This window comes from Urocitellus parryii, chromosome 8, assembly GCF_045843805.1.
Source record: "Urocitellus parryii isolate mUroPar1 chromosome 8, mUroPar1.hap1, whole genome shotgun sequence".
NCBI classification, from domain to species: Eukaryota; Metazoa; Chordata; class Mammalia; order Rodentia; family Sciuridae; genus Urocitellus; species Urocitellus parryii.
In genome coordinates, this window is record NC_135538.1 from 113,634,267 (window position 1) to 113,652,206 (window position 17,940).

At 53.0% G+C, this 17,940-nt stretch overlaps 1 protein-coding gene across 3 annotated transcripts; it reads right to left on the reverse strand.

Moving 5' to 3' along the window:
* Window positions 1-635: 635 nt before the first annotated feature.
* Window positions 636-13,585, reverse strand: Pi16 (peptidase inhibitor 16). 3 transcript variants are annotated; one of them, XM_026383563.2, is made up of 7 exons: window positions 13,151-13,585; window positions 8,827-9,048; window positions 6,065-6,174; window positions 5,658-5,746; window positions 4,593-4,853; window positions 3,840-3,973; window positions 636-960 (listed from the first exon to the last, which is right to left on the reverse strand). In XM_026383563.2, the coding sequence occupies exons 1-6, from the start codon at window positions 13,319-13,321 to the stop codon at window positions 3,873-3,875; spliced, it is 954 nt and encodes a 317-aa protein (XP_026239348.2). In that variant the 5' UTR covers window positions 13,322-13,585; the 3' UTR covers window positions 636-960; window positions 3,840-3,872. The 3 variants fall into 3 exon arrangements, with proteins under 3 accessions (XP_026239348.2, XP_026239347.2, XP_026239346.2); XM_026383562.2 differs by having other exon boundaries at window positions 3,856-3,973; window positions 4,149-4,853; XM_026383561.2 differs by having other exon boundaries at window positions 4,149-4,853.
* Window positions 13,586-17,940: the final 4,355 nt, after the last annotated feature.

Here is a 17,940-nt window from a genome sequence, read left to right on the forward strand (position 1 = left end):
CCCAGGGGGCCCCTGACCCAACCACCACCCAGGCCCTGGCAGTAGATCAAGAACTGGTCCAAGAGGAGAACCTGGCACTAGCTGAAGAAAACAGGCAAGGGACCTCCCAGGAAGGCAGCTGGTTGAACCTCTGTCAGTTAATGGAACACACTCTTATCCTTAGACAAAGCAAAATCACATAGTCAACACAGAAGCGGACAACCTTCAGGATCAAAAGGTTCAGTGGAAGCCTTAAAACGTAGCTCAGTGGTAGAGTGTCTAGCATGTGTGAGGTCCTGGGCTCAGTCCACAGCTCCACAAAGCAAAACAAAGCAAACATTCAGTGCACTGGGAATTGGGAAACTTCCTCGGCTCGATAAAATGGCATCTATGAGAAAACCAGAATTCAGATTGGTGCATTAGTGAATGGGTTCCTCCAAGACCAGGAATGAGAATGTCCATTCTTGCCTCTTCTAGTCAATATAGTGCAGGAGATTCTCATTAGGAAACTGCCGAGAAAAATGAAGTAAAAACCATATGCATTAGTAAGAAGTAAAAAATGACCTATTTGCAGATGACATGACTTATACAAAATCATAAGGAATCCATTTTTAAAAAAACTCATTTAATCAATAAGTTCAGCAAGGTAGCTGGATACAAGATCAATATTTTGAAAAAATTTATTTTTATACATAGAACTAACAAACTAAAAAAACAATTTCATTTACAGTAGCATAAAAATAATAAAATGCTTAGGAATGTTTAACAAAAAAATGCAAAACTTTGAAAACTACAAACATTGTTGAAAGAAATTAAAGAAGGGCTCATTAAGTGGAGAGACAGCCCATGTTCATGGTTGACTTGGCGTGGCAGATCACACAGTCTGTAACAAAAACTCTGCTGACTTCTTGGCAGAAATTTGACAAGCTGATCCTAAAATTCATATGGAAATTCAAGGGGCCCAGAATAGCCAAAACAATCCTGAAAAAGAACAAAGTTCAAGAACTCGAGGGTCCTGATTTCAAAACTTCAATACAAAAGCTGCTTAATTAAACTCTGGCACATGGAATAAAATTCAGAGCCCAGAAATAAACAAATTTATGGTCAATTGGTTTTTGACAAAGGTTGAGACAATTTAATGAGAAAAGAATAATTGTTCAACAAAAGGTGCTGGGACAACTGGATATTCACATGTAAAAGAATGAAGCTGGATTCATAGGAAAATAAACCGAAAATGGTTGATCTAAAGATTTTAAGAACTAAAACTAAAAAGGAAGCACAAGTATAAATATTCACGACTTTGGATCAGACAATGGTTTCTTAGGTGATGACATCTTAAGCACAAGCAGCAAAAGAAAAAATCGATTTGACACCAAAATTTAAAACTCATGTTCAAAGAATATCAAGAATGAGAAGCCACAGAATGGGAGGAAATGTTTGTGAATCTGATAAAGGACTTGTACTGAATGTATAAAGAACTCCTACAACTCAGGAAAAGGACAAATACACAGCCCAAGACAAATAGTCATCAGGGAAGTGCAAATTGAAACCACCAGGGGATACTACTACTCACCTGCTAGGGCGCCTGTGATGGAGAGAAGAGCAAGGGTCTGCATGGATGTCGAGAAGTGAGGCCCTCACATGCTTGGTGTGAGAATGTAAAAGCAGTTTAGGGTTTCTCCAAAAGTTAAAGTTAACAATGACCCAGGTATTCCATGTATATACCCAAGCAAATTGAAAACTCATGTTAAAAAAAACTGGTACAAGAATACTTAATGTGGCATTACTCATAGTTCAATAGTGGAAAGAACTGAAATGTCTACCAGCTGACACCTGAATGAATGAATTATGAATGGATGAATAAAATGCCTTCCAGAGGGCTGGGGATGTAGCCCAGTGGTTGAGCATTTCCCTTGCATGCACAAAACCCTGGGTTTGGGCAGGGGGGAGTTAATCTCCTTTTGGTATTCACAACAGCCAGGGACTTTATTGATGTATTTTAAACCACATTAAATAAAGAGTCTGTTGCCTTAAAAAAAAAAAAAAAAAAAGACCCCTGGGTTCAACCCTTAACACTGAGGGAAAAAATTCCATAGAAAGGAGTATTACTTGACAATAAAAAAGAATGAAGTTCTGATCCATGTGACATTGATGAACTTGAAGACAAGTGAAAGAAGCAATCACAAATTATATGTGATTTACCAGGAAATTATACGTAATGTCAAGAATGGGTCAATTCATGTAGATAGTATATTAGTGGTTACTTTAGCTGGAGTGGTTTGGCTAGAAATGGGGAGTGACTGCTAGCAGGTGTAGTATTTCTTTGGGGATAATGAAAATTTCTAAAATTGCTAGAAGTGATGGTTACACAGTCCTGTGAATATACTAAAAATATTGTGTTGAGTGGCAAATCTTAGGTTATGTGGGTTATTAATAGAGCTAAAAATGTATATAAAGAAAATGAGGGGCAGGACCTCTGGTTACAGGCCAAGCCTGCAGCCTGGCCTATAACCAGCCTGGCCTGTAGCCAGATGGCCTGTAATGAGGCCATCCTGCCACCCCTGCCCTCCTGCTTTGGCCTGCTCTGCTCCCCACCACCCTTGGTCACCCATTTGCTGCTGCCCCTGCTTGTGTTTTCCTGGCCCACAGCACTTCTGGAAAAGCCTGCTCGGTTTTCCTGGAAAAGCATCTGGGACCCCAGAATCCATCCTGGGGGCTCCTCCAGCACCAGGGCCAAGCCCTGCCTGCAGTGCACTCCTAACCTGTTCCAGGGGGCCTGGGCAGCGGCACCCTCTGTAAAGGTCAGGCACCTTGCTGACCCTGAGCCTCAAACCAGCGAGGCCCCATTGGGAGTCACCAGATGGGGCCTGCCCTTTCCTGCCTGGCCTGTGATGTGGGTGGCGGGGAGTTACAGGAAGGGAACAGATGGAGTATCTGGGGGGAGAAGATGTGAAGGGGGACTCCAGGGTCACAGGTTGGTGGGGGAGAGCCTAGGCAGGGCCTCCCACATCGCCCTCCTTGCCTTCAGCCGTCATAAGCACTGGGGCGCTGGGTGCTCCCAAAAAGGCTTTCTTCAGGAGTCAGGGGGCCTCCTCTGGTCCCAGCCTCCCAATCCAGAGAACCCTACTTGGGTAGGGCTTGTGCCTCCGCCCCTGCCTCCCCAGCCGCATGGGCACACGCATGGGCACTCGGAGCCACAGCCTAACAGAGCAGGGCGGCCCTGCTGGACAGGGGCGCGCCCAGAATCCCACCCCCTGCAGGAATCCATGCTGGGGCAGGAGGGGTCCTGGCTGGAGTGCAGCCATCTTGGTCCCTGAACTGGCAGCCAGCCGGGATGGTGCAGCCTAGATGCTCCGGATGAGGCACAGGCCTGGCAGCCCTTCCCTCCCCAAGGGCCTTCGCCAGGAAGCTGAGGGGCTGGAACAGGGTGGGAAGATGGCAGTTGAGCAGCGACCTGGGAAGGCAGGAGGCAAGTCTGGGGACAGCCCTGTACTCAAATGGCTTGAGTAAGAGGCCAGGAGATTGGAAGGAGTCAAGGGGCTCCTGGGAAGCCTGAGATCCACTGGCTCCAGGAGAGCAGCCTGCGGCCACAAGACAACTGGAAGCGGGGTACACGTGGCCACTGGAACACTGCTCAGGAGTCTGTGTCCCCCACACCCCAGGAGGAGGCACTCCCTCCTGAGGCAGTCGGGCTAGTCCTGTTGAGGCCTCCTGAGGGGATCAGAGCTGGCCTGGGATCTGGTCAGAACCTGGGGTGCAGAGGAGGCACTTGGGCCACAGAGCAGGACCTTCCCAGGAAATGGGGACCTCTTACTTGGAAAAAGACAACCTGAGTGAGCAGGAGGTCAGGGTTCCCCTACCTTCCCCCAGGCTTGCCTTGAATGTTGTCCCCTTCAGAAGAGTCCAGCCAACATCAGGGGAGGCAGCAGCAATAGTCCCTGGGAAGGACCCCACATGTGACCCGAGCTCAGCCTCCACTCCCTGCTCTCTGTACCTGTGGGAAGGAAGGGGCTTTGGCTCAGCTGGAGAGAGCTGCCACCGGCCTCACCAGCCCACCCCCAGCAGGGAGCCACGGCCAGGGAGGAAGTGCCTGCTGCGGGTGCAGGCCCTGCCAGCCCAGGCCACCCCCGCTGGAGGCAGGTGGGGAGGAAGGAGGCTACTGCCCTTACCTGGCAGGGATGACTGCAGGGCCAGGGTACGCCCACCCCTGGCATTAGCAGCAGCAGAAGCATTGGGGACATTGGGCCGGGACTTGGAGGAGGGCTGTCCCGTGTGGTCCAGGGTGGCCTGCAACTCATCTGGTTTGGCCTGGTCTGGAATATCTGACACCAAGATCTCACTGGAAGGAAGCAGCTCGGCTTCTGCCTCAGCCTCTGCCTCAGCCTCTGCTTCTGCCTCAGCTTCTTCCCGTGCATGGGGTAGGGATTCCCTTGTCCCTGTCAGGGACATCTCAGGGTAAAGAGGTTTCTCTGGGCTCATGGAGGGTGCTTTTGTCTCGCTTTCTACTTTGCCCGTGTATTTTGGAACAGAAACATGGGTCGATTTGGGGACGGTGACCGGCCCTTCATCCAAGGAGAGAGGATCCTGAGCTGTCGACGCAGAAGGGACCTCACTCGTTAGGGAAGGCGGAGCCTCTGTGGCCGTCGCGGAGGGCTCCTTGGTGGCTGAGGAGGACGGGGTCTTTGTTTCCACAGTGGGCGGGGCCTGCGTGGCCGGGGAGCCCGAGACCTCGGTCACCCAGGAGTGCGCGACCTCTGTCGCCGGGGAAGGAGCGCCGGCTTTCCTAGAGCCTGAGGCTTCCGTGGCCCGAGTGGACGGGGCCGCAGTTTCCAGGGAGGGCAAATCCTGCTCCTCTTCCGGGCCACTGAGGGGCTCTGATAAGACACCCAAGGCCGCGTGTCAGTGCCGCAAACCGGACCCCACCTCCCTCCGCCACCGCAACCAACGCGGGGCAACCGCGGCTACCAGGACGCACAGACACCGATCGGGACACCTCCCCAGCGGGTATGTCCCTCGGGGATGACCCTCACTGATAATAAATGTTACTTTTTTTTTTTTTTTTTTTTTTTTGTACCAGGGTTTGAACTCAGGGACACTCGGCCACTGCGCCACATCCGCGCCACCGCGCCCGGCCCTCCCTTCCTGTTACTGGCACAATTGCTCCTCATCCACCCCTCTCCAGTTTCCCTGCGTCCTCGCCGCTTTTCAGGGACATCCTCCAGCTGCGAGCGGGTTCCTAAGGCACCTGCCGCCCCAAGTCCCTCCGCCACGCCCACTGGCCCCGCAGGCCCCGCCCCCAGTCCCTCCGCCACGCCCACTGGCCCCGCAGGCCCCGCCCCAGTCCCTCCGCCACGCCCACTGGCCCCGCAGGCCCCGCCCCCAGTCCCTCCGCCACGCCCACGGGCGCGGCCCCAGCCCTTTTCTCCGGCCTTCATCAGCTGACCTCTCGCGCGGTGCTGGAGAGCCACGGGATTCTGCTCTACCCTCCGTAGTGACCGTGGGAAGATTGGAATCTGGTCACTTGGCATGACCGGACCAAACGGGACGCGCAAAGGGCAAAGCGAACCGCCCGGGGTTCCTGGCGGTCGCATCCCGCCCCTCCCTGCCACACCCGTCCAGACCGTCCAGCGGCGCGGACCTCTTCCCCGCCCCCGCCCCGCACGATCGCCCCAGCTCACCACAGAGAGAGTTCTCGCAGCGGTAGTCAGGGGGACATTGCGAGCATGGAATTCCCTCCTGATAGGGCCTCTGTCCCTTCACGTTCCCCCTGCAAGAGGCGAGGATGGTGCTGGGGGGAGGCTTCGGTACCCGCACCCTGTCCCTTCACTCGTTCACACACTCGGTCTACAAGTGCCCCTGGGCCTGCTGCCCCCACTAATAAATCGCTGGGCGACCTCGGGCTCCCTGTGGCCTTCTCTGGCCAACAAGAGGCGACCCATTGGTACCCTCTCAGCTCCCTGGAGAATATAGCCCCAGACTGACACCCTTCCCACTTCCTCAGGCCAGACCCAGTTCAGATCTCCTTGGCTCTGCCCACTCCCGCCTCCCCACCTCCCCCCATCCCTGGGGCTTCCCCAGCACTTACGGGGGCTCGTAGTTGCACACCAGTAGATGGATGTTGGTCTCCTCAACTCCCTGGAGCTTCTCACAGAAGTGGGAACCGCAGCCGATCCTCTCGGTCTTGCCCCACACCACCTGAAGGACAGCCAACCCGACAGCTTAGCCCTGAACTGGGTGGGATGGTCCCTTACTGGTGTCTGTCTGCACCAGCCTACACCAGGCATCAATTCCCTGACCACTCGGAACAAGAAGTGGAAGTCAGGGGGACATTGCGAGCACGGAATTCCCTCCTGATAGGGCCTCTGTCCCTTCACGTTCCCCCTGCAAGAGGTGAGGATGGTGCTGGAGGGGAGGCTTCGGTACCCTCACTCCGGCCCATCACTGGTTCAGGAGCAAAGTTAAGGGGCATTTGCTGCCAGGGGCAAATGGCCCTGCATATGGTTTCCTTTTCTTTGAATATTTTTGAACAAGAAGGTGGAGGTGGGGGAGTTCTTCCCTAACAGTTTACTCTTCCCTGCCAAACCTACCATTTCCCCAGGCCTCTTTTCCTGATGCATGGAGGTTGGGGGAAGGTACTGGGGATTGAAGGCAGGAGTGCTTAACCACTGAGTTACATTCCTAGCCTTTTTTTTTTTCTTTTGAGACAGGGTCTCACTAAGTTGCTGAGGTTGGCCTCAAATCTGTGATCCTCCTGCCTCAGCCTCTGGAGACATTGGGGTTACAGGTGTGCCTCCTTCCCTCTTTAAATCTTCCTGCAGTTCCAGAGTTCTGATATACCCTCTTGAATTTTTCCTGTGGATTATTCCTAAAGATCTTTGCATTTTATACAAAGAAATGAATCTTAAATGGAAGAAGCTTAGACATCAACCACAAGAAGTCCAAGGAGGGGCGCAGGTGCAGTTACTCTGCAAGTGGAACTTTTCCCAAACCACAGAGGCAAGGACCTGCTCTTCCTGTTTCTAGGTGTGGGTCTCCTAGCTGCTAGAATGCATTCCATCTTAAGTATAAAATTCTTGAGGGGCTGGGGATATAGCTTCGCTGGTAGAGTGCTTGCTTCTCACGTGCAAGGCCCTGGATTCAATCTCCATTACCACAAAAAAAAAAAAAAAGATTTTTTTATTTCCCCCAAATGACCTATGTGTGCTGCCATGGGTGGAACCACCAACCTTCCCTTGCTATTTCTAGGAGGAGTTTGCCTAGGAGTCTTTCTGCTTATCAGCTGAAGATCTTCAATGCAGAAATGACACACAGTGCCCGTTCCCACAGCCCAGAGAAAGCTGGGGTGGAGCTGGACATACACGATCCTGCTGGGCACCGCCAACAGTCCCTCTGGGAGCTTGTGTGTGCATGGAGAGGGAGAGAAGTGGCAGGGCCGGAGGGAAGAGGGTTGGGAGGGTCCTGGGGCCTCACAGCTTCCTGATCTGGGTGGGTGCTGTTGGGATTTCCTTCCCTAAAGATCAAGACTAAAAATACCACCTAAAAGAGGCACAAAGAAATGGAACTGGAGGACGTGGTGGGAAGATGTTTGGTTTCCTTTTCTTTGAATATTTTTGTCATGTTGTCATTTGTATTTGACAAATAAGCACTGAGAAAAGAAAAAAGGACTCAACTCGAAGGTCCACACCGCCACCCCCGCCCACCCCTCAATATACACACATGCCTCTTAACTGTAAGTCTAAACTTTCAGATGCAGTGAGAACACAGCCATGAGCAACAGGTGATTATAAGAGGCAGGGAATGGTGTCATAAGGCCCCCGAAATCTTCCTTCAGTGACAATTTGCCTTATTTATTTATTGGCACTGGGGATTGAATCCAGGGGCACTTTATCACTGAGCCATATCCCCAGAACGTTTTATTTTTTACTTTGAGACAGGGTCCCACTAAGTTGGTGAGGGTCTTGCTAAGTGGCTGAGGCTGGGCTGGAACTTGCAATCCTCCTGCTTCAGCCTCCTGAGTCGCTTACAGAGACAGTTTGCTCTTGTACATGGTTAATTAAAGCAAAAATTAAATAAGATTGTCTATTTGCTCTTTCAGTCTCAGGTGGACTAGATTCAGCAAATTAAGCATCATGATACATATCAGGAGAGAGAGAGGGAGAAAAGAGCAAAGTTAAGGGGCATTTGCTGCCGGGGGCAAATGGCCCTGCATATTTTAGTCAAAGTAGGAGAGGGCAGGACTGCTCAAAGCCCAGTCCAGATTTCTCCTATGACAATAACTACCATCCATGAAATTGGCTCTGTGACACCTAACTTATGTCTTGCCAGTATTAGGCCAAAAAGGGTGGTTTGGGTTTTCAAAAGATGGTTTCATGCTTTTGTTTGGTTTTGGTATCAGGGATTGAACCCCAGGGTTCTTCACCACTGAGCCACATCCCCAGCCCTTTTTTTTATACTTTATTTAGAGACAGGGTCTCGCTGAGTTGCTTATGGCCTCGCTAAATTGCTGAGGCTGGCCTCCAGCTCGAGATCCTACTGCCTCCACCTCCGGAGACAGTGAACCCGACAAAATTTGTGGGTTTTAAGGAGTGAAATGACGATGGTTTGGACAGTTTGAGAAGCAGACTTCGTCAAAGGCCTCCGCAGCCCATACTGGCTGTGCAGTGTTGAGTCTTAGTGAGCACCTAGGGGTTAGAGGCTCAGAGGACTTCCCGGCAGGTGAGAGAAGAGGTGGCCGCCCCCGCCATGGCCCCACCCCTCCCCGCCCCGCCCTCGCTCACTTGGCCCCGCCCCAACCCTCAAGGCCCCGCCCCGCCAGCCGAGCCCCGCCCCGCCAGCCGCGCCTCGCACCTGCGTGTAGTGGCCGCACATCTGGCCTGGGGTGCAGGCGGCGGCGCTGAGGTTGTAGTGCTCCCTCTCGTGGTGCCACTCCTCCATGGCCAGTGGCACGTCCAAGCCCTCGTCCGTGATGGCGAACAGGTTCTCTCCGCGCCGCCCGCGCTCCTTGTTGTGGCCCCACACGCACTGCTGTGCGTAGGCCTTGGCGAAGGCGGCCAGCTCCGGGTCCCACCTCTGCAGGGCATGTGGGAGGGAGGTGAGGACGCCTTGGGCACAGTGGAAGTGGGAGAGGGAGGTGAGGGCGCCCACAGATCCTGCAGGGATCAGGGCAGAAGACTGAGGGTGTCCTGGGGGCCTCAGGGGTCCAGAGACTCGTCCAGCCACCCACTCGCCTTAGAGAGGTGACCCTGAGTCATGACCTGTAGCAGGTCTCTGCTCCTGGTGGGCTTCTGTGGGAAGGGGAGAGGGGGCCACCCCAAGCAGAAAATTTCCTCGAACTTGGGACCATTCACCACCTGTGTGACTTGAGAGAACTCTCCTAGGCAGTGGAAAGATTGAGCCACCCATATGGTGTCTGTGACAGTTATTAATCTCCTATGTACAAGGCGGGCAGTGACACCCTTCTCAGGGCATTTAAACTGCTCTGAAGCCCACAAGGCGTCCAGTGAGATGGCCAAGGCTGGGGTGTTTATTCAGCCCATTTTGTCTCGCCCTCCTCTTCCCTCTGTCCCCACTCCCCTTGGGACTGTCCAGCCCCATGCCTTTACCCTCTCCAGGCTTCCCTCCCAGGTGCTACTCTAAGTGCTCTCAACTATCATCTGGCAACGCCTTTCCCCAAGCGAATTAAGTCTTGTGTGACAGTGCAGTAGGCCCCTCTCTGAAGGCCCCGGCGGCATATCTTCTGGCCTAGTAACCCCACAGCTGTCAGGTCCCAGAGGCAGTGTTCTCCAGGGGGCCTCAGGTGAGATGCTGGGAGGGGGCATTTTAGGATAGAGGGCCTCTGAGGTTCTGCTTCTGGCTGGGAGGACAGACTGAGTGTGGGTGGGAGGAGGAACTAGCAAGGCATCTGACCCAAAGGACTGGGGAGGGAGGCCTGGATCCCATTAAACTTTGTCCTTGGCCTCTCCTGGAAATGGATGTCCTGGCGGCAACTGTTGCTCCACCCTCCAGGCTCAGCCAGCTTTGAGAGCCAGACAGCCCATAAAGCAGCAAGAGCCCGGTGACCCCAGGGGAGGGGGCTGTGTGGCCACGCCCACTCCCCACCCACTCAGGGCTTCCTGAGCAGCTGCTGGAGTGGGGATGGAAGGTCCAGGCTGGGACAAGGTTAGGGCCGGGACCTCGATGAATCCTTTTCTCTCTCTGGGCATTTTTGTCCCAAATCACTGGTCCCTGAGTTCTCTCAAATTCAGCAATGGTGGAAGAGTTGGGGGGGTGGACCAGGATGCCATCTAGGGTGACCGCAGGCTCCAGGCTAGACTGAAGGCTCCCTCAGGGTAGGGCAGTCAAGTGTCCCATGTCTGACACAGTCCTGGTGCATAGTCGTGCTTAACACATACTGTTTGTTGATGGCAGAAGTGGCTCTGCTTAAAGCAGCCTCCCTACAGAGTCCAGGAGTAATGTCCATTCTGATTAGACACTTGACGCCTAGAGAGTCGTTGCTTTGGGTATGAAGGCTTCTCAGTCATCCAGAGCGCCCATGGAGGTGCTCCATCCACCTTGGCCACTTGGTCACCAACTGGAAGCAAGTTCCCTAATCCTTCCATTCATTCGATACCCCTGGGCACTGTGTCAGCCCTAGGACAACGGCAAGCACCAAGGAGCCCAAGTTCATAGGGTTGTAAAGTCAGCCGGATCAGGATGTGGTAAATACCATAAGCAGTGAGCACTACCAGGCACCAAAGAGGGCCATTTAGCCCAGGCTGAGGGTGGAGAAGGGGACACCCAGCCAAGCGTTCAAAGATGAGGTGTTGGCCAGGTCGAGCCGGGGAGAGGCGCTCATGCAAAGCACAGAGCTGAGACATTCCCACTTCCCTTGGGACAATCCATACTCCATGCCTTTGCCCTCTCCAGACTTGAGGAAAGCCAAGCTGCTCAGGTAACTGAAGGCTAAGGGTGAACGGGAGAGGGGGCTGGAGACAGAGGCAGTGGCCAGAACACACAGGGCTTTCTCAATGAGGAGGCCGTCGGGAGCCAGTGGGAGCCACTGAAGGTCTTGGACAAGGGGCAGAGCCATGTGCTAGAGCTCTCGTTCTTGTAGCAGAGGCCAGTGGCTGGGAAGGAGGTGGGGGCTATCCTAGGAGTCTCTGGGTGCAGAAAATGGAAGACTGAACCTGGTTTGTGTCAAAGAGAGAAAAGGCTGGGGGTGGGGAGGTAGGAGTAGGTAGGGTTCAATGGAACCTTCTGGAAGGTAAAAGTAGTGACAAGTAGAGTGGAGGCTAAGGGAGAGGGGAGCAGCTGTGATATGTCAAACCTGCCTCACCCGGGATCCATTCTCTCCAGTGTGGGAAGGGGGTGTCGCTCCATGGTCGAGCACTTGTCTGGCGTGTGTGAGGCCCTGGGTTCAATCCCCAGCACCACACACACACACACACACACACACACACGCACACACACACACACTCATTGAGCACTGCTGTGTGTCAGGCACTGTTCCTAGAGCTTTACACGTCTTGCTCATTTAATTGTATAACTACCCTGCAGGGAGTTGTTCTATTATCATTCCCACCTCACAGATGAGGAAACTGAGACACAGAAGAGTTAAATAAATACCTTGGCCAAAGTCGTACAGCTAATCATTGAGAAAGCCAAAATTTGAATCCAGGCCATCTGGCTCCAGGGGCTCTGCATTTACCCTTTACTGAGGCAGAGCCTGAGTCCTGTCGCAAACGCATCCTGACAGTGGCCCAGCCTCATCTCCATCCCACGAGGCAGCAGCACATCACTCTGACATCTGGCACTGCTTCCCAGCATGTGGCCATACTCCAGGATGCACCTCTTATCTGGGAACTGCTCCCAGCCTGCGTAGACCCTCATCCTGGGCCTGCAAGACTGGAGGGCATTGGGGATCTACAGACAGGGACACTGAGGCCCAACAGGTCCCAGGCCGCAATCAGGGGGCTGTTGGCAGAGTGGAGGCCATCATCCGGGGCTCTCTGTAGTCTGCATTTCTGGGCTGCCAAGGCCAACGGGCTGTGAATGGGGCATTGGGCATGTAGGCAGAGCCCTTCCCACAGCTTTCACACATCTCATCCTGTCTGACTCTCAGGACGGGTTGGTGGGGTCCCATCTTCCCATCAGGGAGCAGAAGGGAAAGGGGCACCCAGAGTTACTAACCCAGATGGGACAGAGCTGAGGTTAGAATTCAGGCCTTGGGCCCCCAGGCTCACTGCTGTGCTCCCCAGGGGTGACCTTGCTCTTCAGACCAGCTCCAGGGCTTCCTGGACACTGCCCACCCACCTCCCAGGCCCCGGGGAGAGGCTGGAGAGGACCACGGGAAAGGGCAGGAAGGGAGTGGATTTCCTCACCTCATCTCTAATCTTGAGCACAGACATCCCTCCTAACCCTGCCACCAAATGGCTCTCCCTGCCTGGAAGAATCCGGTTTCTGTCACCTTACACACATGCATGTGCCTTTTCTGCATCTGTTTCTCACTGGTACATAAATAGTATATTTATGTACTTTTTTTTTTTTGAGATTTCATCCCTGCCCACAAAATTATATCTGTGAGGTTCAATCAGTGGTGTGTGTGTGTGTGTGTGTGTGAGAGAGAGAGAGAGAGAGAGAGAGAGAGATTATGACCCCATTTTACAGATGAGAAAATGACAGATGCTGAAAGGACTTGGCCCAAATCATAGGTCTCGTTAGTGACGGAGACAGAATTTGGACTGTGAGGTCCAGAGCTCCGTCTGCTTCTGGTTCCTGCTCCCACCTGCCTCTTCAGTACCTCCCTCCTGCCCCGAGTGCAGACCTATCAGCTGCCTTTCCTTTCCCCATCATCTTGAGGGACTTCTAAAAGACTCTTGTCACAAAGGTGACCCCTTACAGAGGCACATGCATTTTTGGAAGTGCTGGGAGGGGTCACTGGAGTGGGAAGCCAGGGCTTCCAGGTCTGGCTCTCTCAGCTGCAGGAGCCCAAGCATGTCCCTCTGAACCTCAGTTTCCTCATCTGTATTATGGGGCCGCTCATGGGAACCTGTGAGGTGAACAATGTCAGGATGCTGTCACTGGCCCAGAGGCGAGTCTCCGGAGACAGCCAGCTTCAGCATGGGAAGGTGGAAGTGGGGAGGAGCGGTGGGCGGTGGGCCTTGCCCTGCACCGCTCCCCCAGCCGCACTCACCATCCGTCGCATGTCGGAGGCCGGCGGGAACACCTGGGCGCGGTAGAGGTTGTGCAGCTCCACCATGGCACGCTGCTCATCCTTCGTGAGGGCTCTGGCGGGGTCTGGGATGGCCACCAGCAGCAGTGGTGGCAGCAGCAGCAGCGCCCGGAGACTGCAGGAGCTGTGCATGGTGGCCAGCACTCCCTGCCTCTCCCGTCCAGGGGTCTGGCGGCTGGATTTAAAGTCCTTCCCACACAAGCACCACCCTGGCTGGGGTGGGGCAGCAGGGCTTGTGTCTGGAGGCCCCGTCGGCTCTACAATGTCTCTGGGAGGGCTGGGTCCCAAACAGAGCCGAGTCCACTCCCCCTGAGTCCTTGGCAAAGCCTCCTTTCTCTGGTAACAGGGGCGCAGGCCAAGGGCTGTGTGAGTTCTGCGGTCCCTCCCGAGCTGCAGACGGAGTCTCAAGGGGCAAAACATCTGCAGAGATGTGGCTGGTCGCCCCCAGGCCCCACCCACTGGGTGCTAAGGAGAGAAACCACCCAGACCTACCACCAGAGAATGGATCTGATGAGACAGGGAAGCCACGGTGGCTTTGGAAGGACACAGGAAGATGAGATGTTTGGTAAAAGGTCCAACCTAAGTCTGCCTCCCAGTCCTGCCCCTTACCATCTGCGTTTCTGGTAGTACTGAGTGACAATAATCATGCCTACCCACAGGACGGGAGGAAGGAGTAATGAGATGTAACGTCCCGCAGTGGCTCGAGTGGTATCTGCGCATTGTGAGCCTTTAGAAGGGAAGGACACAGCGTCCCACATGGCCACAGCGCCCCACATGGCCACAGCGCCCCGCATGGCCACAACGCCCCACATGGCGAGGCCTTGCCTGGCTCCCAGCCCAGGGAGGCAGGACCCTTGTGGTGGAAGAAGGGCCCGAGGTGTTTCCCACTTTGGCTGTGTCCTGGCATCTGTGTCCTCTCGCATGGGCAGGGTCTGGCCCCAGGTATCTTCTGTGAATGCTCATGCTGGGGTGCGCATTTGGAAACGGATGCTGGGACCCCTCGGGTGTCACATAGTCAGAAGATAGAGTGGGTCTGCTTTCCAAAGTAGGAAACAGCAGAGAAGCAGAGGGCGCGTGAGCTGGTGCAGCGGGAGCTCTGCGGGGAGGGCTTGGAGGGCACCAGAGGGAGACTGGCGCAGCCACCCAGCAGGGTGCTATCGTGGCCATGCAGGGCAGGGAGCTGGAACCGGCACTCCCGAAATCTGTGGGGACCGTGAAGCCTGCACCCTTAGTCAATGGGGACCTAGAAAAAGCTTACCCACGGAACTTGGAAGATTTCAAGGAAACCTGTCCCTACCCAGGCCTCCAGCTAAAGAGAAAAACTACAACAAAAACCTTGGCCTGGGGCTGGGGTTGTGGCTCAGCGGTAGAGCGCTCTCCTAGCATGTGCAAGGCCCTGGGTTCGATCCTCAGCACCACATAAAAATAAAATAAAGATATTGGGTTCAACTACAACACACACACACACACACACACACACACACACAAACCTTGGCCTGGCATGGTAGCACACGCCTGTGATCCCAGCTTCCCCTGGAGGCTGAAGCAGGAGGCTGAAGCAGGAGGATACCAGTTAAAGATCAATCTGGGTGATTTAAAGACCCAGTCTTGAACAAAAGTGGGGTGGGGTGGGGTCCAGTGCTGGAGGGTGTGTCAAACCACTGTCATACCAGGATGGGGTTCAATCTCCAGGACCACAACACACACACACAAAAACAAAAAACAAAAAAAAAAACATGTTTTTTTGGATTCCATAAGAAGCAAAAACCCAGTAACCAATTCAGCAAAATTGCAGGATTCAAAATCAACACACAGAAATCAGATGTTTCTATGTACTAATAATGAATGATCCAAAAGAAAAAGAAAACAATTCCATTTACAATAGCAACAAAAAAAGAATACAGTTTGGGCTGGGATGTAGCTCAAAGGTAGAGCACTCCTGGGTTCAGTCCCTGGGGAGGAGGAGGAGGAGGAGGAGGAGGAGGAGGAGGAGGAGGAGGAGGAGGAGGAGGAGGAGGAGGAGGAGGAGAAAAGAGAAAGGATCAGAAGGAGAAATGAGAAAAAGAAGAAAAAGAAAACAGGTTTCATGGCACTGGGTGAAACCATGATTTCTTGTCTGTGTCACTAAAAGTGTATTTTGTATCTCAATCAACAGAGCAAAAAGGCCACCCAAGGAATGGGAGAAAGTATTTGCTGATCATGTATCTGATAAGGAATTAATATTTAGAATATATAAAGAACTGCTGCAGATCAACAACCCAAAATAAGCAACCTGATTAAACAGTGGTCAGAGAACTTGAACAGACATTTTCCTGAAGGTACACAGGTGAGCAGTAAGTATGGGGAAAGATGCTCACGGCTCGCCTGTGATCCCAGCTCCCCCAGAGGCAGAGGCAGGAATATCGAAAGTTTGAGGCTTCCCTGGAGCAATTTAGGGAGATCCTGTCTCTAAAGAAAATTGAAAAGGTGAGGGGGGGGGGCACTACCATATGCAATGTCCTTGGTTTGATCCCCAGTACTTCCCAAGACACAATGATGCTCAAAAATCACCAACCACTACAAAAATGCAAATAAAAATCACAGTGAGATACCCCACCACATCCATCAGGATGGATATTTTTAAAACAAAAACCCAGAAAGTAGAAAGTGTTGGCAAAAAAATTAAACACAGTAGTACTATATGACTCAGAAACTCCACTTCTAGGGATGTAGTCAAAATAACTGAAAGCAGGGGTTCAAACAGAATTTGTACGATGTCTTAGAGGTCTCTCTGTGTGTGGGGGTACTGGAGATTGAACCCAGGGACTCTACCATTGAGCTACATCCCCAACCCTTTATTAAAACTTTATTTTTGAGGGCTGGGGATGTGGCTCAAGTGGTAGTGTGCTCGATCAGGCAAGAGGATCACAAGTTCAAAGCCAGCCTCAGCAGCTTAGTGAGGCCCTGTCTCTAAAGAAAATACAGAAAGGGCTGGGATGTGGCTTAGTGGTTTAGCACCCCTGGGTTCAATCCCCAGAACCAATAAACAAACAAACAAATAAATAGGTAGATAGAAAGGAAGTTCTGGCCCAGGACACGGTGGATGAATCTTGAAGACATGCTAGATGACATAAGCCAGACACGAAAGAACAAACCTTTTGATTTCCCTACGTGCGGTACCTCGAGCAGACAAGCTTATCAAGACTGAGGGTAGGAACATGTCCGCCACTGGCTGTCAGGAGGGACAAAATCCAGCAGCCTGGGCGGGGTTTCCCCTGGGAGGGGCCACCATGGCTCTGAGGGACAGAAGCACCTGTGTGTGCACTGTGGGGACACACTGGAGAGGCCTCCTGGAAAAGGCTTGTTTGGCAGCAGGTGGAGGAGGAGACTGGTTTGCCTGAGAAGAGGCCGAAAGGGCCAGGAAGCCTAGGAGGCTGACCCGAGCTGGTCAGAGGCTCGGGGACCGAGGGCAAGTGGCCCGGGCTCACTCTTCAGAGCCTATTCCTCAGTGACTTGCAGAGCTTTCCCTTCTTGGTGACCTCACTTCTGTGACAGTCCTCTGCGGCGGATCTCATCACCAACCTGCACAAGGAAACCGACGTCTGAGGTCAGGTGATTTCCTGGGAGTCTGGAACGGGGACAGCAGGGAGACCAGAGTCCAGGACCTGCCACTAGGGAAAGCGGAAGATTAATGGGAGCAGGATCTGGGGACAATGGGATGAAAGGCAGGAGGGAAAGGAAGGGGACAGAACCAGGCAGGTGGAAGATGGCTTTGATTTATATCAGCTGTGCCTTATCCATAAACCTGAACTTGGGGGAAAATGTATCTTCTTCTGAGTGATTATTTCTATTTTAAATCAGATTTCATTTTTTTGTTGCACTGGGGATTGAACCCAGGGCCTTGTGCATTCGAGGCAAGCACTCTACCACTAAGCTAGGTCCCCAGCCCTAAACCAGCTTTCATTTTGAACAGTATAACTCTGTCACAGAAAAATTAAGCCAGAGAGGAAAATAATTATTCCACATCTAGCATTTGCCTCTAGTCTTTGAGCAGATGCAACTAAAAAATGTGGCCCATGGCCTGGTGCTGTTCTGACAGGTTCTCCTCACTGCCTCAGTGTGACAGGTGCAGAAAGTGTGAGCATTTAGAAATTCTTTGAGCAACTGGACAGAGTTGAACCTATGATTAAAAATTGGGGCTTGATATGACATGAGAGAAATCTCAGCTATATTAAGTATTTCGGTTTTCATGCTGATGGCCTGCCTCAATGACCCCCTGCCCTTAATGGCTTTTATCTTGAGGACATGGTGTCTGGAGTAGAAGGTACTGGCATATCCCCCAGCTCTGTGCCATTCTTGAGGGTGATGGCTTAGAAACAAATAGCATTTGAACTCATTTGTGTTTAGAGAGGGTGTCAGCAACTGAGAACCAGCAGATCCATCTACTCTAAAAACGACCCTAGGGCTGGGCTCCTGGAGGAGGGGTGTGGGGTGGGCTCTGGCCTGAAGAGGAGAGCTGGCTGCCCAGCTGTCCCGAGTCCTAACTAGCCCTGGCTCTTGGCAGGCCAAACTCAGCCCGTGCCCACAGCCTTCAGCAGGCAGCTCCTTGGCCTCCACAGGGCTGGGCGCCCGGCCCAGACCTCCAGGGACTCCTGGGCTGCTGGCCTCCTGTGTGGCGCAAATTCCTGATTGAGTACAGCTGTCCCGGGCCTCATAGGACTGTAATGGGACAAAGTGATAAACTGCCCTCTTCTAGAGGGTGAGTGGCTGGG